At 49.1% G+C, this 24,838-nt stretch overlaps 1 protein-coding gene across 1 annotated transcript in view; it reads left to right on the top strand.

Moving 5' to 3' along the window:
* Positions 1-24,838, top strand: part of EIF3A (eukaryotic translation initiation factor 3 subunit A) — an 812,143-nt gene that overhangs the window by 494,347 nt on the left and 292,958 nt on the right. Inside the window, exon 16 of the mRNA XM_069611926.1 lies at positions 16,959-17,112. Within this exon, the coding sequence (XP_069468027.1) occupies positions 16,959-17,112 (154 nt within the window). The remainder of the gene's footprint in view (positions 1-16,958; positions 17,113-24,838) is intronic.

Below are 24,838 nucleotides of genomic sequence, written 5' to 3'. Positions count from 1 at the left end.
ATCTAAAGACGGCAAGGGTGTTGCTCGAAAAACTCCTTCCGAAGGTCGTCTGCAGACGAAGCCTTGGCTCCCACACCCGATGTTTCACATTCATCGTCCGATAAAGCAGCAGGCTCCAAGAAGTCTGTGAAACACGCCCCTAGGCCCCAAGTTGGGGAACAACATCGTAAGTCCTCAAAGACCCCTCATAGGGACAAGAGCCCTCCTAGGGAGAAGACCCCACAAAAGGGAATATTATCCAAGGCCATAAAGAAACCTAGGGAGTCTAGCCCTAAAATTATACCTCCCACTGATGAGGACATGGGTATTTCCCCTCAATCTATTGTGATCCCAAGTTCAAAGCAATGGTGTTCCCAAGATATTGATAGGGTAATTCGAAGAATTATCTTCATGGCCAATTTTTAGAACAACCCAGATTACTTTCAGAGTTTTCACTCCACTCCTCCCACCTCAGCCCCTTCCGGCTCTCAAGCCTCTGCCTTACCCACTGAACACCCTTCTAAAAGGTATCGCTCTAATGTCCCCTTACAAAGTACGGGTATAGATCTGTATGACCCCGAATTAGAACCAGAAGACCAGGAGGATCTCTTTTGTGGAAACATCTGACCCTCAACCTAATGAAGAGATTACAGATTATTATATTATGAGGATGATGAAGACCCAGAGGCAGACCAGGAGGCTTCCATGTACTCCATAGATTTCCCCTCTTAATCGGGACACTCAGTGGTTGATTCCCCTGTCAATAATCCACCCCTCCTCAATGAAGTCTTAGCCAAAGCGCCCAAACACTTCCAAATTGACACACAGGAGGTACAGGAGGATAGAAACTTCGCTGAACAAATACCTGGTGACAAAGACGGTACGTCAGTTTATCCCGCTACTAAAATCTGTCCAACGCAGGATACAACCTTCCTTAGAAGCACCCAATCTCACACGGGCCGTTAATCTGTGTGTGGAAAAACTATTCAGGCCTGCACCATCAGACCCCTTATATATGAGGCCAATTGAAACCAGACTCATTGGTTGTTACCACAAGAAGAAAGAGCAGGCACACCCCCTTGCTTCTTCCGAGGCCCCACCGGATAAGGAGAGCAAAAAGATATATGCCATGGGCGGAAAGGTTGCTTCCTCTGTGGCCTATCAAACTAGAATAGCCAACAACGCAACACTTTTGGCAAGTTATAATTGCCATAAATGGGAGGACATTTCTGCTTTACTTTAGTCTCCCCCGTAGCCACTTAAATCACCAACTAGCTCAAGTGGCAGGAGACAGAAGGGCTGTATCTACCTGTCTCCTCAAATCAAATTTCAATGCAGCTGACAATGCCGGAAGAGTCATTGCAGAGAAGACTATTATAAAAAGGCATGCATGGCTTTGGCAGTCGGGCTTTAGGCCAGAAACTCAAGCCACTCTAATAAACATGCCAGTGGAGACTAATGTGCTCTTCGGCAAGGCTGTAGAAGATGCACTTAAGACAGAAAAGGACAAGTATGACACCCTAAAATCTTTAGGTCGGCTCACAAACAAGCCTACTGGTCAAAGGGGTAACAGTAATTTTCGCCGTTTTCAGGGGCAAAATTCAGAGGATCTGGCCACAATCCAGCCCAAGGTTCCTATGGAAATAATCAAGGACAAACCTTTCAAGGCTATCCCAGAGGACCACGCAGGGGTCGGGGCAGAGGCCCTGCTCGAGGTGGCACCCCACCTCGGAGCAAGTGACATTCCGCTCCAGGTACTCTCCCATGCATCTCCAGTAGGACGCATTTCCAACTTCACCCACGCATGGGGGAAGGTATCACCTCGGACAGATAGGGGCTGTACGCCCTGCAAACAAGTATGTCAAGCCACAAGTTCTGCATGACTACGCTACAAGAGGTAATCACGCTACTAAAAAGGGATTACATGGCAAGACTGGATATGAAAGATGCCTATTTTCATATTTCAATGTTCCCAGCGCACAGAAGATTCTTGTGTTTCAAGATGGCGAACAAGCAGTACCAATTCAAAGTGCTGCCCTTTGGAATAGCCTCGGCTCCAAGGGTATTCACAAAGGTACTGGCGGTAATGGCAGCGCACCTACGCAGGGGAGCAATCCCAGTGTACCCTTACCTGAACGACTGGCTCATAACAGGGGAATCGCCTCTGATTTGCAGACAAAACATCCAAACAACGATCAACCTCCTCTTTCAATTGGGCTTCTCAATCAATGATAAAAAAAATCAAGCCTAGTGCCAAGCACTTCCAAACCGTTCCTAGGGGCTATCCTAAACACAGAGGAAGGAGAAAAACATGTTTTAATGCAAATACCACATTATCAGGCCAGCCACCAGATAAGGGTGCGCAAAGCAATGCGTTTAATAGGCATGATAGCATCTTTCATATACCTGGTTCCTCACGTGCGCCTGTGTATGCGTCCCATCCAGGAGTGGTTGGCGAAACAGTGGTTTCAGGCAAGCGGTCAGTAGGGCGATCTAGTGGTCGTTTCGCCAACACTTGTACAAAATCTTTGCTGGTGGATGAGAGGAAACCTAACGAGAGGGAAACACTTCTACGACCCACAGATGCAGGCAGTGGCCTCACTGGCAGGGTGGGGGGGGGGGGCTCATTACCTTCACCCCACAGCTCAGGTTCTGTGTTCTCAAACTACAGCTCAGAACCACATCTGAGGAAGATATCTATACAATATTATCCAATAACCACAACAGTTCGAAGCAAGTTTTACTTCTGGGTGACCTTAACCTGGGCTTTAACGACCTCTCCGATAAACCTGCCTTGACAACGGTTAACATAACAGAACTTGGCCTCACCCAAAGAATCAAAACTCCCACTCACAACAAAGGGAGAATACTTGATTGGATAGCAGATTACAACTGCCAGGCCAAAATCCTCTCCATCTCCCCTCTAGCCTCGACGGATCATTTTCTCCTATCATTTATGCGCTCCACCAATAGACCCCCACCCATATTCGCCCCATTGCCCCACCCACACTAACCAGGAACAAAAAAAACATTACAGCGCAAAGACTCATCCCCGCTATTCTCCCCACCCTCAACTCGCTCCCACAGAGCACCAATCCCGAAACATTGGTTGAGGAATACAATAAAATTATGGCGTCCTCCCTAGATCTGATTGCCCCCCCTCAAATTGAGACCATGTAAGCCTAAAAAACACTTGAACAAGTGGTTCACACCTTTCCTAAAAAAACCTAAGACAACTGTAACGCTCACCTGATTCCCGCAGAGGCGCCGGTCCTGACTGGGCGAATACCGTATCTTCAAAGGTGATGTGTAACACACGGTTGGCTCTTTGGGCTGGACCTCTGTGCACTGTATGTCTGACTCGAAGAGTAAGATGTCTGCAGATAGAAAATATGGGATTAATGAACTGGGGTTATTGGGTGTCTCTCTCTTCTTCCCCTTCTCTTCTCCTGTAGAACCCCAAAGGTTAACGCTCTCACCTTAGGTAAGTGAACGCCGAGCTCTCCATCTGCCTCGGGGCAGGGTGCCGTAACCAGTTTCTTCACTGGATAAGGGTGCAGGCATCTTGACCTCAGAGGACTGCTGTCCGTCGTTTACTGCACGAACGGTAAGTTCCGAGTATTTCAAATGTCTTTAAAAGTCTTTGGTAATGATGTCTCTTGTTTTGCAGGGTTCCGGCGATGGCGGATGACGGGCTGAAGTGAGTTGAGGATGGAACCCGTGTGAGGAATAGAAGCGCCTGGAAGCACGTAAGTAAGCGCTTGTTGCCTGCTTCACGAGGCGCACTAACTGTCCTTTTATCTTGCAGGTACAAGTTCGGAGCTGCTGAAGGGTGCCGGAATACCCACTGGGTTCGGCGTGGGAAGGAGTAATGGCACGTGAGTAATAAAGTTACCCAATGTCTTTAAATGCACCTTCTTTTGTCTTTCAGATGCGGGATACAGCGCCGAAGGCCTCCAGAGCGTGCGAAGAGTTGGTAAGCTTTTGTCTTTCAGATGCCGGAATGCAGCGCGAGGCGTTGGTGACAGCTGATGGACCAGGTAAGAGAAGCGCTGTCACTGAAGACCGTAATGCTAACCTGTTCTTTCTTGTCTTTATAGGTGTTGCTGAAGACTGGATTCAGGATGGTAAGCCTTTTTCCCTTAGGCCCAGGATCAGATGCAGAAGACAGGATGAGCGTTCTGCTGCAGAGGATGCAGAATAACGCAAAGCAAGATTCATCCATCGGGTGTGGTTTAAATAGCCTCCTGTAGTGCTTAGGTGTCTCCTTCCACAGCCTCGCCTAGGTAAGAAAAGAGTTCCTGCTTTCCAGAAGAGTTCCAGTGTTCTGAACCTAGGGAGTGGCTCCTGCCCCACCCAACAGGAAAAGTAGTCCCAAACAGAAGAGGATTAGAGGCTCAACTGGCAGGTAAGTAAGCAGCATGGTCTGCTGCAGGTAAGTCCACCCAAGCATTATGAGCCCGGCGCTTCCAGCGCTGGGACTGGGCATATTTATGAGCCTGGTGCCACTGGCGCCAGGACAGGGTCCAAAAGGTCCCAATTGGGACTGGTTGGCACTCGGAACCTGGGTTATGGGTCTGCTTCCAAGGGAGTTGGGTAAGTCCTGACCTTTTGGAAGCAGAGATCATGACAACAAAAGAGAAATTGTGAGGCATCATGGAGACTACTTCCCTCCGAAGCTAATAAACTAAAGTTAACTAACAACTCTTCACTTTATAAAAAATACATTTGCCTTGCTAAACGGGAATCCTATGAAAACCTTATTTCCCAAACGAATTCTAATATGAAAGAATTATTTACCATACTCAAAGAATTTGAGACTCCGATTGCCATACCAGACACCTGTACTAAAGACAAAGGTTGGTGCTCGGACATCCAACATGCACTCGCCAATAAAGTATCGACTCTACAAAATAAAATAGCCCCAAAAAAAAGCCTCTCTAAATGCCCGACCCGCACCCAATGCCCCGCCCAACACCTCCAAAATCCAACATCTATTATCGAGGCAGAAAAATTATCCTGTCTCTTAAACCTTCCACCTGCCAGGGCGACACTTGCCCAGCACAACTCATCAAGGATTCAGTGCGCGACTTATCGCACTTCATCTCCAAACTTATTAACGCTTCCTTTGCCACCGGCGCTATTCCCACAAATCTCAAAGAATCCGGAGTGCTTCCATTACTAAAAAGACCTACCCTAGACCCCCAAATACCAACCAATTAGAGGCCGATCACTACAGTCCCTTCTTTTAAAAATATTAGACAAAATGGCATACGCAAATCCAAAAATTCCTGGAACTGCACCACCTTTTTGGGGCAAGACAGTCTGGTTTCCGTCCTCAACATGGCACGGAGACCGCCCTTATTGATCTAAAGACCCAGGTTGATGAACTCGGTGGGAAATCTGCCTTACTTCTCCTCCTTGACCTCTCAGTGGCTTTTGATCTTGTCGATCACAAGGTATTATGTAACCATCTCGAATCAGCAGCACATTTCTCCAAAGAGGCCATAACATAGATCAGCTCATTCTTGAGCAACAGAACTATGAGGGTCTTCTCACCATCTGCGGCGACAGACCCTATACCTATCACCTGTGGGGTGCCACAGGGGTCCTGTGTCTCGCCCACATTGTACAACCTATTCACCAGACCCCTTTTCGATGATCTGGACCATCTTGGTATCTCCTACACTAATTATGCAGATGATACTCAGATTCTCCTCCCACTTTCAGGGGATTATGTTGAGAATTTGGCCTGGGTGAATAGTGGATCATCCAGGCATGGCAGCTACACACGGTCTATGCCTGAATGATGATGAAACCAAACTCATCTTGGGCACCCCCAACAACCTAAAAATACCAGGCCCTGAATACTCATCCTTTTATAATTAGGATTTCATGTTTTAGGTTTTTTTTTTTTTACTTCCGGGGGTGTTTTTCCAGTGTTTTCCAAACATTTCAGAAATCTGAGTGTATCCGTGTTTTTCCCCCGTTTGCCCCTTTCAAAAAATTGCAGATAACTGTTTTTTCCGGTGTAAACACAGAAATGTTTTTGTTTAATTGCGCGCATATGTAGGGTAATCTCTCAGTGCAAGATGTTCTAATCACTTTCATGGTAATCCAGTAAATTGGACAAACCTTTGCCAACCCAAAATCCCCACCCTTGCCATCATCCAAGCAGTCTCAACCTACATTTCACCAACAAAGGCCCATCGTGCCACTCCCCCAACTGAAACTACGACCCCCAGCATGCACAGCGCATACACAGCCCAGTGATTCTGTGTAGCCTGCATTCGGAAATCTGGCACCCATCTTTCCCCTCACTCTGCTTTCAATGGTAGTATAGGTACGTTTTAGCATACAGGATCATGTAATTTGCTTTGCAAGTATTTACATACTTTAATAAGTCTCTTGAAAGCCTGCACCCGATCATGGAGAAACTAACTCTAAAAAATGATTTCTTTTGCTCATTTCCCATTCTTCCGTTTTATAGCTAATGATATATAAAAGCATCATCAAATGGATAGTGAACATCATGGGCAGTGCTGCATAGAATTTTCACTAGTGCAAGCGTTTATTTCCACTTGTAATGTGCAGACATGGTCCCCCTAAACACCAGTTGTACGTTTTGCCATGCAGTCTTCTGATGTGCAAGCAGTGATTGTTGGTGACATGCAGACTCTGTAATAAATAAATATGCTATATTGCACGAACTGGCACGTGAACACCACCACAGTGGGATTCTTACAAGAAACTTGTGGGAAACGTTACAAATCTTACACTTTAAAATTGCGTTCTTCACTCTGAAAATAATTTGTGTTTATGTGCTAGGCTTAAAGACGGGCAATTGTCTTGCTTCATTTAATTGTGTAGGACCCCCTACATTTATTGGGATGTCCTGCCTCCAACCATCAGTTTCTCTGCCATAATTGTCCGTTTTTCCTCTGAACCAAAGTATGCGCCTTTTTGTTCCAATTGGCCTCAAAGTACAGCAGGTTTGAGTGATTGACCAAAATCACGTCAATGCAACCTTCTGCCACAAGGTGGCAAAAGTGGATAATGAATGCAGGCTACTACAGTTACAATGTCAATCCCAATAGCAACTGAGAAGATGGCTCACCGGCAACGATTCTGTCTACAATGCAAACCGTTAGGGTTTCGAATCCCGCTCCCGCAATTTGGAATTATAAAAGATTGGGGTTTACTGGTGTCCCCGAGAAATATAAAACTTAACTGTGGGCCCATATCAGTATTTTTTGGTAATCAATGAAAACCGGACCCCCTATTTATAATTGACGGTAACCTTATCAAGGTGGCCAAGGAGGCAAAGACATTAGGATTCTATCTCGACTCCACCTTGTCCTTCTTTAAACAGGTTAACACACTAGCATCCTCTACCGCGTACACGTGCAAACTTATTAGCACGGGTAAACCCTTTCTCTCTAACAATAGCTGCATCATCCTGGCCAGAGCCCTCATTCTGTCCCGCTTAGATCACTATAATGCCCTCTACATAGGCCCGAACAAAACTATAATGCAGAGAATGCAAACTCTCCAATAATGCCTTAAAACCGGCTCTAGGTATTGCCAAAAGAGATCACGCCTGAGAGTGGCGACAAAACTGGCTCTCGACCAATTATAAAAACCTCCTAAAACAGCAATTCTTACCCACAAATCTCTACACCATGCCGCTCCCACTTACCTCTCTGAAAGATTCCATAGACCGGACATCTGTAAGACCTTCCAGACTAACCTGAATTGCCTGTCCGTTCCCAGATTCAACCTATCCAAGATTGGCGGTTGTCGTTTCCCCGTAAAAGCGTCCCAACTCGAACTCCTTGCCCCCTTCACTTAGAGAAGACAAATCCTGCCTGAACTTCAGATCAAATATTATGACATGGCTCAAATCCTCTGACCTGTAAACCGGGCAGTATAACTCAACACCCTGGGACTCTACGCCTCTGCAACCAAAATGTAACCTAGCACTACCTACGCCTGTTCCGCTGCAAAAAACCCACATTTATATATTGTGTATCGTGTCATAGTTGTAACCCTTTGCTCCTCTAGACCTCATAGATCTCTGTTCTTTATTTTGCTCCATGTAACTTTATTTTATTCCATGTAACTGTATTTCATCCTCTAACATTGTAACCAAGCTTTGCATATTCTTGTAACTGTTGCGCCCCGATACCCCCGGGTCTTGTGCGCATTACAAATAATAAAACAAACATCAATGTGCTGGAACTTCTGGCAGTATTCAAAGCCCTTCAGGCATTCGAACCCCATTTAACAAACCTGTCGGTTCCGATCTTAACAGACAGCACCACAGCATTGCTTTATATCAAAAAAACGGGGGTACACGTTCTCCAAATCTATCCAGACTTGCACAGAAAATCTGGAAATGGGCACTCGGATGGAAACTGTTCCTGCCATCACATGTTCCAGAGGAACTTGACGCTCTAGCAGACTCATTGAGCAGAGATCCCCTACCAGAGGAACACTGGCGTCTACACGAAGAAGTCGTAGAACACCTTCTCTCAATGGGGTTTCCCAACTATAGACTTATTCGCCACAAGCGAAAATCCTCAATGCCCAGACTTTGCATCCAGGTTCCCCCAGCCAGGCTCCAAGGGGGAATGCCCTATAGATGAACTGGTCAGGGAAATTTGCTTACGCCGACCCCAACCCCCCCCCCCCCCCCCCAACTCCTCTCATGAGGAAGGTGGTGAACAAGTTACACAAGGAACCGATGACTCTTATCCTAGTTGCTCCTATTTGGGCAAGACAACCGAGGTATCCACATCTGCGCAAACTGGCGATGTGCGATCACATCAAGCTCCTGTGCCAGTACAACCTACTCACCCAGCATGAGCGACTAACAGTGCACCCACAACCACACTCGATGAACTTGGCAGCATGGCTCCTGGAGTCGGAGTTCGGGCATCTCAATCTACTGCAGCGATGCATGGAGATCTTGAAAGAATCAAGAAAACCAAACACTGTTATTATGACAAATGGAGACTATTCGTAATCTGGTGCCAGACTTAGCAGATCAACCCCATAGATTGTACTCCATCTAACATTCTAACCTATATACTCCACTTGCTAGATGCAGGGTTAGTGTTGAACTCCCTAAAAGTCCACCTGGTGGCCTTGTCAGCCTACACCACTTCCCATATTAAGGTCTCATGGTGGAAGGTACTGGCCATCAAAGCATTTATGGAAGGGGTAAAGAGTCTCCACCCTCCAATTTCTAACCCACAGCCAGGTTGGGACCTCAATGTGCTACTTGCTAAGCTCATGGGCCCCCCATTTGAGCCTATGCACAAGTGTAGTCTCAAACATCTGACTTCTCCAGCATGGGGTCTGGCATGGATTCACATGCTCATGAATATTCCCCGTCAGGCCGGGAATCCTCGGTAAAGACAAAAAAATCAGTAGTATTTTTGTTTCTGATCTGTCTTTCTTAGTACTAACCAATCACTGATCTCTGGGTCAGACTGCCCCCAGCCAATGACTGTCCTCTCCCTAAGCCCCTCCCCTGGCAGCCATCCTCAGATTTTTACCGCACGTTCAAGTGTTGAGAGCTATGGCACAAGGACTCCCAAGCTTTTACTGGGTTTTGTGCTTTTTCAAAGAGATTTCTCATTTTTCGGTTAAATCGAGCCTCCAGCTCCACCGTGTCTACTTCCGGTCAACGGGGACCCGTTTCGGAATTTTCTACGCCCCTCAAGGGTGAAGTTTTCGTCGAGCTATGCCTCTGGGAGGGTTCCAGAAGTTTGAGGCACACCTCGTGGACATGGCCCAGGAGAAAGGAAGCTCGACACTAAGGAACTGCCCTGGATGCAAGCTACAGAACCTGTTTGAGGATGAGCACTCGAGGTGCCCCTACTGCCTTCACGAAGACAAAACGCACGTGGAGAAGGACTGTGTGTTGTGCATGAACATGTTGGAATGGACCATGAGGGATTGTCGGACCAGTCTCGCCAACTGTCTGCAAGGCAAGAGCCCAGCAGGTGAGAAGTAGTCCGATGGGTCTTCTAAGTCCTTTGAGGGCGCCCCGGTGACGTTAGCCCAACAGAAGGCTAAGCACCGCGAGACAGCGGGCACTGCGAGCGCTGAACAGTCGGGCTCCTTGACTGCCAGGCAGGGCACACCTTCGCCATCAATCACGAGCCAAAGTTCTGGCTCGGGGTAGAGAAAATCCGAGAACCCGGCTAAGCTTCTGGAGAGGCCCCGGTCGATCTTGGAGGAACCGGCCGAGGGGGAGCGAGGCAGTGACCCTCCCCCTAAGGTGAAGGCCTCAAGCGCGCCCAAGGTGGTGAAGGCCTTGATTCACCCGGCCAAGGCCTCTATTGAGGGAGTTGCTGCGGCCCTGGCGAAGCCTACGGAGGCTACCCCAGTGGTGGTGACCTCGGGGCCCAGAGTTTCCCTGCCTCCCCAGAGGGAATCCTCTTTTAAGCCCATCGAGAGACCCCCGTGAAGACCCCGGTGGAAAAAGAGGGGGGGGCGGTGGCCATTACGGACACGGACACAGACACAGCCTCCGAGGAGGAGCTGGTAGAAGTCAGAGGAACTCAACAAGAATTTGGAAGAGGCCCGTTCCAACGGGAGGGATCCTGACGAGGGGGACGACTAGAGCGAGGGTGGTGACGAGGCTCCTGTGGAGGAGCAACCATCGCGGCCCGAGCCACAGGACAACTTGGCGGCCATCTTGACAGCAATCTGGGCCTTATGCACGGAGTAAGGACCAGATTGCCTCTCCCTCCGACGGACGACCTGACTTCCGTCGGGAAGCCCTCCAAGCAAGAGAATTCATTCAGCCCCACCTTGTCAGCCCTCGCGGCACTCTCAGCCTTTGTCTCCTTCCCCGATCCCGAGGGATGACACGGGAACGGATACGGCCACGACAGGGACGGATGACGACGACGGTGGTGACAGGACGGATCTCCCGTTGCCGATTCCTCGGGCTTCCCCGCCCGACGAAATTGGCTCATTTCACCCCATGATTGCCAGGGTGTCCGAGCTTGCCCCGAAGAGAAGGAAGGCTTCCTCTACCAGCAGCGCAAGGCCAAGAGGAAGACGGTCCTCGCGGTGCCGTTGCTGGATGACATTTGGGAAGAGGGACTTGCTCTCCTCAAGAACCCGTCCACGACGCCTGCCAAGAGGGACCGGTACGAGAAGAAATACCGGGTCCCGACGCCGACCCCGGATTCGGTCGTCTCGGCAGCAAAAAAAGCGGGGGGGGGGGGGGGGGGTGTGTGTGTGTGTGTATCGGCCACGACTTCTACTTCCCCGCCGGATGGCGAGGGAAAGTAACTGGATGCAATGGGACGAGTCATCTCGGCAGCGACTACTATTAAGGCGGCCAACGCCCTGGCGATCATGGCCCGCTACGACAGGGAATTGTGGTACGAGATCGCTCCCATGTTGGACTTCCTACCGGACAAGAGGGCGGAGGCCCTGGCGATCTTGCAGGAAGGCGAGGTGGCGTTGGACCACGCCATAACGGTGGCCAGACATTGCCGACACCAGTTTCCGTCAGTTGGGCAACAGCGTTTGCCTTCGATGGTGGGTTGGCTCAAGGCGACGGATTTCCGCCAAGACGTGCAAGCCAAGGTTTTGGACATGCCCTTCGACGGGAACAATCTGTTTGGGAAGAAAGTAGAAGAGTCCCTCCAAGCCATCAAAACCGACAGAGACAGCTCGGGCCCTAGGAGTTCTTCAGCAACGACGGCCGTCCTTTCGGAACTCCGGAGGCAAGCAAGGTGCCTCCAAGGGATTCGGCGGTGGCTCCTCTATGTACTGCCAGGCGGCCCGATCCTCGTCGCAAGAAGCCTACAGGGGACGAGACCAGTCTGGGGTATCTCGCCGTCGTCGCCAGGGAGGCCAAGGCGGCCTCCAAGCAGGACTGAACAGGCCGAAGTGTCGGGCCCCCACCGAAGCACCCCGGTGGGAGGCCGGCTGGCGAAGTTCGTCAGCGTGTGGGAGTCAATCTTCACTGACCGTTGGGTGCTGGATGCCCTGGTCCAGGAGCACGCCCTCGAATTTCTAAAGAGGTGCCCCCCATTCCACCCGTGGCCAGGAAGGAAAACCATGTCCTTCAACTACTGTTAGAAGTAAGGGCGATGCTCAAGAAAGGTGCCATCGAGCTCGTCCCGAAGAGGCTTCGGGGCTCCGGAGTTTACTCAAGATACTTCCTCGTAAAAAAGAAGACAGGAGGATGGCGCCCCATCCTGGACCTCCGTCGACTAAACAAGTACATCAAGGCACAGAAGTTCCGGATGCTTAACCTCCAGCATGTACTGGGACAGCTGGAGGACGGCGACTTCCTGTTGTCGTCGGATTTGGACGATGCGTACTTCCACATCCCCATTCTAAAAGGACATTGAAGGTTCCTCCGGTCCGTAGTCCATGGACGGCACTACCAGTTCAAGGCCCTCCCGTTCGGACTGAAGTCGGCGCCCAGGGTATTCACCAAGTGCCTAGCACCGGTGGCAGCTGCGCTTGCAGGGGATCTACGTCTACCCCTGCCTGGATGATTGGCTCATCCGAGCAAGGACAAGGGAGCTCGCCATACTTCACACAGTGAAGACCGTCCAGCTACTGTTTCTGGGAGCCAAGCTCGATACGGTGGCACGACTGGCCTCGCCGTCGGAGGAAAGGACAAAGGCCATCCTGGGCAAGGTGCACGGTCTACTGGCCACGGACGTGGCCAGGGTGGGGTCCATCAAGTCCCTCCTCGGGATGATGTCCTCATGTATTTATCTTGCGCGCCTGTGCAGGCTTCGGATGCGTCCTCTACAGGAGTTTCTCGATGCCCGCTGGATCAAGCGGCGGGCAGTTTCGAAGTCGGATCCCTCTCCGAGACTTTCCGACAAGCGATCCGGTGGTGGGGCACCCACAATCTGATGGAGGGCACGGACTTTCAGACCCCGACTCACCAGGTGACGGTGACTACGGATGCCTCCCTGGAGGGGTGGGGAGCGCACACCAGAGATCTTCACGCAAGAGGCCTTTGGCTCCCGGAGGAGACGCCGCTCCACATCAACATCCTGGAGCTCCGTGCAGTGTTCTGGGCACTCGGGTCCTTTCTCCCATCAAGGTGGTGAGGATCTTCACCGACAACACCACCACAATGTTTTACATCTGAAAGCAGGGAGGAACCAGATCCCCAGCTCTGTCCAAGGAAGCGCAGGACCTGTCCGTCGCCCAGGGGATGTTTCTGGTACCCTTTCATCTGGCAGGGATAAAGAACACAATCGCCAACTCACTCAGCAGGCAGCTGCGCTCGTGCCACGAGTGGGAACTGCGTCAGGATCAAGTGGGAACTGCGTCAGGATCAAGTGGATTGACTCTTCCAAACCCCAGATCGACCTGTTGGCGACGGCGAGCAGGTTTCCCCAGCCGAGGAGCATGGGCAATGCTTTCTCGTTCCCCTGGGACAGCCTGTTCCTATATGCATTCCCTCCGTTGCCGTTCTGCTCCGACTCATCAACCAGCTCAAGAGGTCCCGGTGCAGGATGATCCTCGTCGCACCGGCGTGTCCAAGACAGATCTGGTTCCCGGACCTTCTGGACTTGACAGCGTCCCCACCAGTCAAACTGCCGACAGACGCGGATCTTCTCTCCAGAGAAGGAGGCACCATCCTTCATCACGACCCAGAGTCGCTGAACTTGCAGGCATGGCTCCTGCAGCACGAGTTTGGAGGGTACGATATCCCGGCTGACTGCAGAGAGGTTCTTGCAAAAGCCAGGGCGTCCTCAACTCTCAAGTGCTACGGACACAAGTGGAAGAGGTTCTCTGTCTGGTGCCGTGCACAGAAGATTAACCCGCTACGCATTACGGCCCCTCAAGTTCTGCCGTACCTACTGTCCCTGGCCAAGGCTGGACTAGCTCATGCCTCCATCATACATCTGGCTGCGATCTCCCGATACACCAGAACTATAGGACGGGCGTCTTTGTGGTCTCATCTGGTGAAGGAATTGATGAAGGGACCGTTCCGATCGTTCCCGCCAGTGAAGGCCCCTGCCCCGGCGTGGGAGCTCAACGTGGTGCTGACCAGGCTCATGGGGGCGCCATTCGAGCCTCTACATTCGGTGCCGTTGAAGTTCATGTCGTGGAAGAGAGCATTTCTTGTGGCCATCACCTCCACACGAGTGGGAGAGATCCAGGCCCTATCCTGTAAGCCTCCATACTTGACTTTTCATGACAAAAGGGTGGTGCTGAGGACGCACCCCTCCTTTATGCCCAAGGTGCCGTCGGACTTCCACCTCAACGAGCCCTTGGTGTTACCAGTGTTCTTCCTGTCGCCTTCGTCGCCGGCCGAGAGGACTTTGCACTCGCTGGATGTAGCTAGAGCGCTGAAGTTCTACGTGGAGTTTTCGGGGGACATCACAGCTGTTTGTGAACTTTGGTCCTGTGAATCAAGGGAAGGCTCTCTCGAAGGCTTCCATTTCCAGATGGCTCTCCGGCTGCATCATGCACTGTCACCGGTTGGCAAACAGACCATTGCCCGGCCGTCCAAGAGCCCATTCGACCAGAGCGATCGCTGCTACCAGGGCGTTCCTGTCAGGTGTGCCCCTGCTGGACATCTGCAGGGCTGCTACGTGAAGGTCGACGCACACCTTCATGAGATTCTACTGCATCGATCGGGACTCCCGGGAGGAGTCCAGGGTTGGCTAAGTAGTGATGCGCAACCTGTTCGTCTGAAGGTGGGCCTGGTGAGGAGGTAAGAGTTGCTTAATGTTGAGTTTATGCAATGCTTAATGTTGAGCCTTTGCCACCTCCCGTGGTTGTGCATGTGTGTACTGCTATGTATTCTTATATTCATGAGCATGTGAATCCATGCCAGACCCCATGCTCTAAGGAACAAGTTACTTACCTGTAACTGTTGTTCTCCAGCATGGGTCTGGCATGGATTCACATGCGAACCCTCCCGCCTACCCCTCTGCGGCTCTTCACTTGGTCATACTGCCACTTCACGTGCTAGCAAATCTGAAGATGGCTGCCAGAGGCGGGGCTTAGGGAGATGGCAGTCATTGGCTGTCGTCAGTATGACGCAGAGATCAGTGATTGGTTACTACTAAGAAAGACAGATTAGAAACGAAACTGATACTGATTTTTTCTTTACCGAGGATTCCCAGCCTGACGGGGAATATTCATGAGCATGTGAATCCATGCTTGACCCATGCTGGATAACAACAGTTAGAGGTAAGTAACTTGTTCCTTACAGAACAGGAACGATAAACCATGGATAATTGCCAGAGTTCTGGTAACCGAGTAGATCATGCAAAACATCTAATCTGAAAATTGTGCATACAGTGTATAACCGGTTTTCCAGCCCAGGTTGATATTTGTCATATGAAGCTGAGAAAGATTTTGAAAAGATACAGCGAGGCACTAGAAGAAAAAAAACAATCGTCAAGGTACTGTGATTAGATGAACCATGTAATCACAAAAATCAATGATTGTGCTACACCAGAACAGCACGAGTGCCAATATGAGTAGATGGTATCTCTAATTCGGACCTGATGTCTGCTTCAATGGTGCACCAATAGAAACATCTGGTATTTACCATAACCAAGGGTCTGGCTGACATCTACTTGTAGCGCTATAAACAATTCAAGTGAAATGCTACCCGTAGTGTAACCTATTCCATCCTAAGCCTTATGTAAACAAGTTAAAGTGAGAAATAACAGATGCCTTAACCCCGCCCCCACTCCTTATTATCCTTTCTGGTTCACAGAAGTGTCTGCTGGCATGCACTTTGTCTTTTTTCACTTTTTCTTCTATTCAGCATGAAGTTTTCATCCCACTGATGATATAAGTGACATGTCTAATATTAATTGATTGTGATCTATTGGTTACCCAAGTCTAACGGTCATTTTAATTTTTTGTTTTGTGCTTTTATTTCTGTCTTCATACGTCTGGCAACAATGACTATTGACTATCTTATTCAAATGTTTCGAATGACATGCATTCTTTCAAATTTCATTGCATATTGCACTGGGATTTGTGTTTAATTCAATGTTTTGACTCTATTTTGAGCCCTATCCAATGTGTTTTTAAATGCGACTCTGAATATCCCCTCTTATATTATACTCCTATGTGTTTTGAACATACGATCACTATTTTTCACTGTTCATATCCTATTTTGTGTTTTTCTTTCTATGTTACTTTGTAATTGGCATCATATGCAATTTTGTGTGCAGTAATTTTAGGCCCAGCCTTGAAAAGGACCAAGAACAGTCGAAACAAGTGTTTGCTTTTGATGGGCCATCTGTTCACTAAACAATGGAGTTTTCGGCTCTTGTAGTGCCATTTGTTCATTAAATTGTGGAGTTTTCTTTTAAATTGAGTGACGTCAATATTTTTCAACCTTTTCTTTTTTGATTTAAATGTGGCTATTTCTATGTTGCAAATAATTAAATAGGGCAGTGCCCCATCTGCAGACGCACCCTAGCCTTTAATGTAGGTTCAGGATTAACCTACTGCGCTACAGGAGTACGGCAGCCCGCAACCTATTCATTAATATCTCTCAGTATCATAGTACCTCAGTGCTCAATACCTGGCAATCTGATTTCAATATTTTTACTAAATGAAAAATACCTAATTTGTTTTGTTCAGCTCTGGGTAGGATGGCTCAATTGACTGATGGGTTGACAAGCTTTCACAAGCCTTAGACGAGGTTAAGCATGGCATGACCTTTTTTTCAATCTCAGTCCCACATTATTTAGAGACTACCTGGGTGGTTTTATCAATTTGAATGTATTCTGTTCCAATATGGTTTCCCACATTTCAAAATGTGGAACAAAATCTTTCTGCTAATGGTCATTAGCAGCAAATGAAATAAGTTTTCAGAGCCAATCTGTGCACCGAAGATCATTTTACCTTGGTAAGATAGTGCATACTATATTAGTTTTTCACTAGTTTGCTCGCTTTTCTGCCAATATTAATTCTTTTGCTTCTTCTGATTGTAGGAAAAGTTAAAATTGTTCCAAGACAAGTTGGCAGAAGAAAGAACATTTCGTTTGGAGGAGCGCAAGAGACAGCGCAAAGAGGAAAGGCGCATAACTTATTACCGGGAGAAAGAGGAGGAAGAGCAGAGACTACTGGAAGAAAAGATTTTGAAAGGTACAACAGTCTGATCATCTTTGTGTTCAGGGATTTTGCTGTAGTCATAGGTGAAAGTTAAAGTATCTTTAAGCCTCCAGCTTCACTTGCCTTGCCTTTTTTTTAATGTGTTATGCGGAAACCGATCAGTCCTTCAGACTAGCGGTACTGGGAAACTGGTTTCGCTTTTGCATGCTGCAACTTTTTAACATTGCACACTGCATTTCAAAATGGAGTTCAATCGGGATACTTTTGTATCACCTTAGCTTTTTACACTTGGGATATTTGGTTACTTTTGTGTGTGCCTAAAGACAAGCTAGTTGCATTAGTTTTAGTGTGCATGTTCACGTTTACCGTGTATGTCTACTAAACATGGCTAGTGCCCTAAAATGGCCCTGCCACAAGATATTCCCTTGCCATGTTGTAGTTTGCCCTTTTTGCTGTTAGGGAGAATTTTCATTTCTGTGCCAATTCCCTTCAACTTTAGAGACCCCCAGCTGTTTTGCTGGACTTAGGACTTTTTTTATTAACCCCTGGGTGAGTGGAACCTTTTTCCTCCCTTGTGTTTTTACTGGATTTGGATTATGCGTTTGCTCTATTTTTGGAGTCTGACAAACTCCATAGGCATGTACTTTATGTACTTTATGTACTTTATGTACGGTGACGCACAGCACCTTCAGTGCAGCGTCACAGAGAAATCATTTAGATTTCTCAAAAGGTTTAACTACCTTTTCATGTGAACTACAGTTCCCAAGAATAGCAAGGTAAAAATTGACTTTACTTACCTTTTCTCTTATAGGTCCAGCACACACCATCTTATGTGGAGTGCTGGCGTGTTACTTAGTAGCCCCTTACCCTACATACTTGTGACATGTTTTAGGTTACCCTCACTACTTTAAATGACTGGTGGCAGTGGTTTAATTTTCCTACCATCGTGCTTTTCGAAGGGATTGTGTCTTCCGACGTATTCCTCATCTTAGATATCTCCTTCCAGCTCTGCTGGCCTCAGAAAATTTTTTCTCTCTAGAGGGCGCTGCGCGTCGACGTCCTCAGTCGATGTCCCTCGACAGCCGTCGTGTCGACGTCATCCTGCCTATAAAGGCCGCGCGCAGCGTCTGTTGCTCAGTTCCGTTTTTCCGCGCTTACTCAGTGCCTCGGAATACCGTTGCTCAGTTCTTAGTCAGATTAATCCTATTTACCTCGAGTTATTCGATCCGTACTCGATGGCTTCCTCGTCGGAACCGACAACTCCTCGATCCGGCTTCAAAAAATGGCGAGATTGTGGGAAAAAGATGTCGTTGACTGACCCTCAGAGTTTGTCTGTGGTGTTTGGGAGCTGAACACCATTGTTCGGAATGCGAGGACTGTATGTCCATGACAGCTAAGGCCCTGAAGGAGCGTAGGGGGAAGCTGGATAAAGGTAAGACTTTTAAAGCTTCTTCGTCGACGAAGTCGAGACACTCGTCTCCTCGTCACCATTCGCGCTCCAGGTCTCGGAGTGGGTCTCATCACTCCTCGAGATCGAAGCACTCGAAGAGGAGACGTCGAAGATCCCCTTCTCCGTCTTCCTCTTCCTCTGTTTCGCCAAAAAGAATCCCTTGCCCCACGAAACATAGTTCCCGGGCTGAATGGGAGGAATTCCGCAAAAATATGATGAGCGTCTTCGAGAAAGCGGCCTCGACCCCCTCGAAGACTGCTGAGAGCGATGCTCTGGTCGAAAGACCCGAAGGTCAAAAACGCCGCGAGTCGCAGTACCCGGCGAAGGAAACCTCTCGAGCGCGTCTCGAACCCTCGAGTAGGACTATGACCTCCAAACCTTCCTCGAAGGTTCCGTCGACGCCGAGGTCGATGTCTTCGACGCCGTTGTCGAAGGGACCTTCAACACACGGGCCTGTCGACTCGACGCCAGCTTCGACACCGGCGTCGACGCCAAGAAAAGTCACGGTTACGACACACCCAGTGACTATCCCCAGGTCCTCGACGTCGATGGCTTAGAGATTGTCGAGTAGAAATCCAATTCTGTCGAGGTCTTCGAGGCCTCCGCCTTTGTTTTCGACGCCACGCTCGAAGCCTTCGGCGTCGACGACATCGACGTTTTCGAGACCGATAATGACAAGTTCGGCACCCTCTGCCTTGGAAATGGGATTTACTCCTTTTATGAGTTCAGAACAATTGAAAACTATGTCCTCAATTTTGGAAGAGGGTGAATTGTCTGAACAGGAAGACACATTTGAGTTGCAGGGACCTGTAACCCCAATTAGAGAGGAATTTTCCTCTGAAGAACGCAGGTTAAAGGATCTTCATGATTCCTTACATGAGGCAAGTGGGTTAGACACTTCCTCTGAGGTGGAGTTTGCTAGGCCAGACCCGGGGGAGCATGCTGAAACCCCCTATAGAGCCTTAATGGCCAGGATCACAGAGTTCATGGGGTGGTCTGCACCTTCACAATCTTTCCAACAAGATGACCTCACGGATATTCTTGACAAAGGCCCAAAGGAGGATCCTGTGGTGCCTTTTCATAAAGCTCTTCAAAGGAAGATCATGACAAACTGGGAAACCCCAGATGTAGTACCAGCAGTAAATAAAAAACTGTCTACAAAGTACAGGGTATCTTCCACAGACCCGGAGTTTTTGTCTAAACACCCATCCCCAGAAAGTCTGGTGGTACAGGCAGCATCCTCTACCGATGTCACAGGACGGGGACGATAAAAAATATGATGCTATGGCAAAGAAAGTCTTTTCAGCATGTAGCATGGCGTTCAAATCTGTTAATGCTACTTGCACCCTTGCTAGGTTCAGCCATACACTTTGGGAGTGTGCTTCTACAGCGGCTGACTGCATCCCGGAGGGAGAAGAAAGGGATGCGTTCCTGAATATTATACAGGACGGTAAAGACGCTATGTGCGAATCCCTCCAGACGGGCATTGATTCGGCTGACAGTATCAGCAGAGCAATGGCGGCAAGTATATCAACCAGGAGATTCGCTTCGTTGAAAGTCTGGTTTTGCCCCAGATGTGCAAGCCAGGCTCTTGAACATGCCATTCGATGGCTCTTCTTTGTTCGGGAAAAAGGCGGATGACAGTTTAGAGAAACTGCAAACTTCAAAAGCAGCAGCAAAATCCCTAGGAGCTGCAATCCGTCAGACTCCTTTTCGTCCCACAGGAACCTCTGCGAGGGGCAAGTCCTTTCGCTTCTACTCCGCTTTCGGAAGAGGTAGAGGACGACCGGCTCAAAGGGGACAAAGAAGAACTACCCGAGGTGGACGGGGTAGATATTCAAAAGCCGCAGCAACAGCAGGTGCCTCTTTACCATCTGCATCAGCCGCCCCAAAACCACTCTGAGGACTTCCCTCACAGGACACCTGTAGGAGGCAGGTTGACTCAACATCTGGCGGTATGGCAGGCTATCACGTCAGATGCTTGGGCATTGGAAACAGTTGCCCAAGGTTACTGCCTGCCTTTCCTACGTATACCTCAGTCATCCACCGGGGATCAGCTCTCAGAAAGCTCCAGATCCGCTCCTCTTGCAGGAAATTTTGGACCTGCTAGAGAAAGGTGCCATAGAACCGGTACCTGTAGCGGAGAGGAACAAGGGCTGGTACTCCCCTTACTTTCTCATTCCAAAGAAAGACTGAGGACTGAGACCCACCTTGGACTTGCGAGAATTGAACAAATTCCTCAGAAAAGACAAATTCAAGATGGTCACTCTTTCTCAGATCCTCCAGGCCCTTCAGTTCCAGGACTGGTTGGTATCTCTGGACCTTCAGGACGCTTATTTCCATGTGCCTATCCATCTCAAACACAGGAAATACCTGAGGTTCGCAATTGGCAACTCTCACTATCAATTTCGAGTGCTGCCATTTGGGCTGACCTCCGCCCCGAGGGTATTCACCAAGTTAATGTCTGTAGTGGCTGCAAGTCTAAGGAGGGAAGGGATTCACGTCTACCCCTACCTGGACGATTGGTTGATCAGGGCTGCTTCTCCGGAACAAGCTCAGATCCAGCTAAATCACGTGTGCCACTTCCTTCACAGACTGGGCTTCTCCCTCAATTTAAAGAAGTCACAAATGATACCATCGCAGAGACTCCAGTTCATAGGAGCGATTCTGGACACTTCCCTGGGAAAAGCCTCGCCACCAGAGGTGAGGGCTCAAGATATTCTACAGATGGTTACCAAGTTCCAACATGCCCAACGTCTCCCAGCCTTCGACTTTTTGAGGTTGCTAGGCCTCATGGCATCCTGCATTTTCCTAGTGCCAGAGGCTCGCCTGAGAATGAGATCCCTCCAGTGGGCACTGAGGACTCGGTGGTCACAATTCTCAGGGAGAATGACAGATCTTCTTCAGGTTCCCGGCAGGGTGGCTCGAGACCTTCAGTGGTGGGCCTGTCAGGAGAACATTCTGAAAGGAGAACAGTTTTGGCAACCCTGGCCGGAGATAACAGTAGTCACGGATGCCTCACTCACGGGGTGGGGAGCCCACGCCAACGACTTGACCATCAGCGGTCGTTGGTCTCCATCTGAGTCCAGACTACACATCAACCTGTTGGAGCTGAGAGCCATCAGACTTGCACTGAAGGCGTTCCTGCCAGCTGTACAAGGGAAGAACGTCCTGATAATGACGGACAACACGGTGGCCATGCATTACCTCAACAAAAGAGGAGGCGTAGGATCACTACCCCTGTGCAGAGAGGCGATGCAGCTCTGGTTTTGGGCAATCCAAGAAGGAATCTCTATCGGCAGTTCACCTAGCCAGAGAGAAGAACTTGACAGCGGACGCTCTGAGCAGGCAGAACAGTCTCCCAGTGGGAGCTAGCTCAGGAAGTCCTTCAAGAGATCTTCGCCCTTTGGGGAACCCCTCAGGTAGATCTGTTCGCCACCAGCCTAAACAGGAAATGCGACCTGTTCTGCTCAAGGGAATTTCCCCCGAGAGGAGCTCTGGGAGACGCGTTCATAGTGGACTGGGAGTTTCCGCTTCTGTACGCGTTCCCACCGGTCCCTGTCATTCCTCAAATGATCAGGAGGTTGAGAAGATTCCGGCGAACCATGATCCTAATTGCCTCGGATTGGGCCAGGAGAACGTGGTACCCGGACCTTCTAGACTTGTCCATCTGCCCTCCAATTCGACTTCCACTCAGAGAGAACCTACTCTCACAGAAGGGAGGTCAGGTTCTCCATCCAGACATCAAAACCCTCAACCTTCACGCTTGGCTTCTGAAAGGCTGAGGTACAAGGATTGGGACCTCCCTGATGATGTTATGGAGGTGTTGCTTTCGGCAGGGAGGTCAGCAACAAAGTCTTTATACCGCTGCCGTTGGAACAGATTTTGCAGCTGGTGTAGAGAACAGAATATCGACCCATTTTCATGTGGTACACCAATGGTTTTGTCCTTCCTACTATATTTGGCAAATTCAGGCCTTCAAGTTGGCACCATTAAGGGCTATCTCGCAGCGCTATCCATCTTTAAGCGTACTGCGGAAGAACCATCCTATTTCAAATTACCCTTGGTAATACAGTTTCTAAAGGGGTTAACCAATGTTTATCCCCCAAGACCATTCCAAGTTCCCCTATGGGATTTAAACTTAGTACTAACTTTCCTGACGGGTACACCTTTTGAACCTCTCCATTCTTGTTTGTTAAGATTCCTTACCCTTAAAACTGTTTTATTAATAGCACTTACATCTGCTAGAAGGGTGAGTGAATTACAAGCTTTCTTGTAAACCCCCTCACACAATATTTCACAAAGACAAAGTTGTCCTGCAAGTGAAGCCTAATTTCCTCCCAAAGGTGGTTTCTGAATTCCATATCACTCCGATTACCCTACCATCTTTCTATCCTCCTCCTCACCCGGGGAAAGAGGAAGAGAGGTTACACAGGCTAGACCCTAGGAGGGCTTTAAGTTTTTACATCAGTAGAATAGCCAGGATAAGACAGGCAGACCAGCTGTTTGTAGGTTACGCAGGTCACAAGCTGGGGTTACCAATAACTAAGCAGACCATTTCCAGATGGATCATTCTAGCCATTCTGGAATGTTATAAACTGGCAGGGAAAGAGCCCCCTCAAAACCTTAGGGCTCATTCGACCAGAGGTATTGCAGCTTCATCGGCCCTCAAAAGAGGCGTGCCGGTTAAAGACATATGTGCGGCCGCTACATGGTCGTCTGTCCATACCTTTGCACGTTTTTACAATTTGGATTCCTCCTCCATTCAAGAGACTAGGTTTGGAAGGGCTGTACTGCATTCTATTCATCAATAGAAGACAGCGTGAAGTCAGTACTCCCTCCTCCGATAATAGAATACTGCTATGGGAGCCTATCTAAGATGAGGAATACGTCAGAGGACACAATCCCTTCGAAGAACAAGTTACTTCTTACCTTGTAACGTTCTTTCGACGGGATGTTCCTCCGACGTATTCCTCATCGACCCTCCCATCCATCCCCGCAGTTCTACTTCCCTTGTTGCAGCTTACGCTCCTTCAGGGTGATTAGTTTAGTCCAGAAAGTATTATTGTGGGCTACAAAACGGAACTGAGCAACGGACGCTGCGCGCGGCCTTTATAGGCAGGATGACGTCGACGGCGATACGGCGGCTGTCGAGGGACATCGACTCGGAGGATGTCGACGCGCAGCGCCCTCTAGAGAGAAAAAATTTTCCGAGGCCAGCAGAGCTGGAAGGAGATATCTAAGATAAGGAATACGTCGGAGGAACATCCCGTCGAAAGAACGTTACAAGGTAAGAAGTAACTTGTTCTTATACCGCACGCTGAATCCTCAGCTGCAGTATAGCACCCATGGGTGACCATTTTGTCAAAATGGCCCTGGGCTTCTTTTTTTGACATTTTCTGTTTGTGAGGTCTGTCTTGGGTTTTACTCTGAACATTGAGCCAGGTTTTGGGCCCTTTGTGTGCTTTGCCTTTAACAGGTTTCAGCCCTGAAGCCTGCCCCTAGCTCCAGTGCGTCTGGGAACCTCCCTCACATCCTGCCTTTACAATCTCCCCCGCCCTTTGTCTCTAGGAGGGCATAAGCTTGCTGCATCCTTCCTCCTGGACCTTTTTAATGCCTGGTGAAGCCCTGCGGCTCTGCTGAGACTCCTTTTTCAATTCAACAAGAGAACCTCTGGGAGCAATGACTTCTTCCCTTAGGATAGTGGGACTAACTAATTTTACCTCGAGACAAACTCCACTGGACCATCTTCCCCGACTGGCTGTATTTCTTTGCTGCTGCAGGAACTGAGTGCCAGGAGTGGAGAAATCTGTAGTAGAGTGCAACGTCTGCAATCCGGGCAGAAGGTCCTGGAGTCTCATAAGGACTCTCCAGAAGCAGGGTGATCAAAGCTAAAGTCCCCTCACCAGAGTGCAGGACCCAAGGAGTGAATGAAGCCCCACCGGTAGCAGAGATTTGCGACGGTGCGGTTTACTGAGCGCTGAAACGGCATAGTGCCACTGATCCAAAAAGAGCCCTTAGCTGCCGACAACCTCCAAATCGATGCCGCATTAGCCCTCCAGACAGCCTCCCCTTTGTCCCCACGACTGAGGCTCGGGAACCTAGGGTCTGCATCACTGCAACAGGACCAAACCCAGCTGGACAACTTCTTCAACCCAGAGGTACGGCTTAGACTTGGGGTACTTACCTCAGTGTCTTGTTAGCTGTTTTCTTCTCAGTTGGGAATTACATTAATTTACCTTGGAGTTGATTCCAACTCTGCTTTTCACAGGCTTCACAGCTTGTGACCTTAAAAGTAATTTTTTTTTT

Source organism: Ambystoma mexicanum, chromosome 8, assembly GCF_040938575.1.
Source record: "Ambystoma mexicanum isolate Mex_15411 chromosome 8, UKY_AmexF1_1, whole genome shotgun sequence".
In the NCBI taxonomy this organism is placed as follows: Eukaryota; Metazoa; Chordata; class Amphibia; order Caudata; family Ambystomatidae; genus Ambystoma; species Ambystoma mexicanum.
This window is presented reverse-complemented; position numbering and strand designations above follow the sequence as displayed.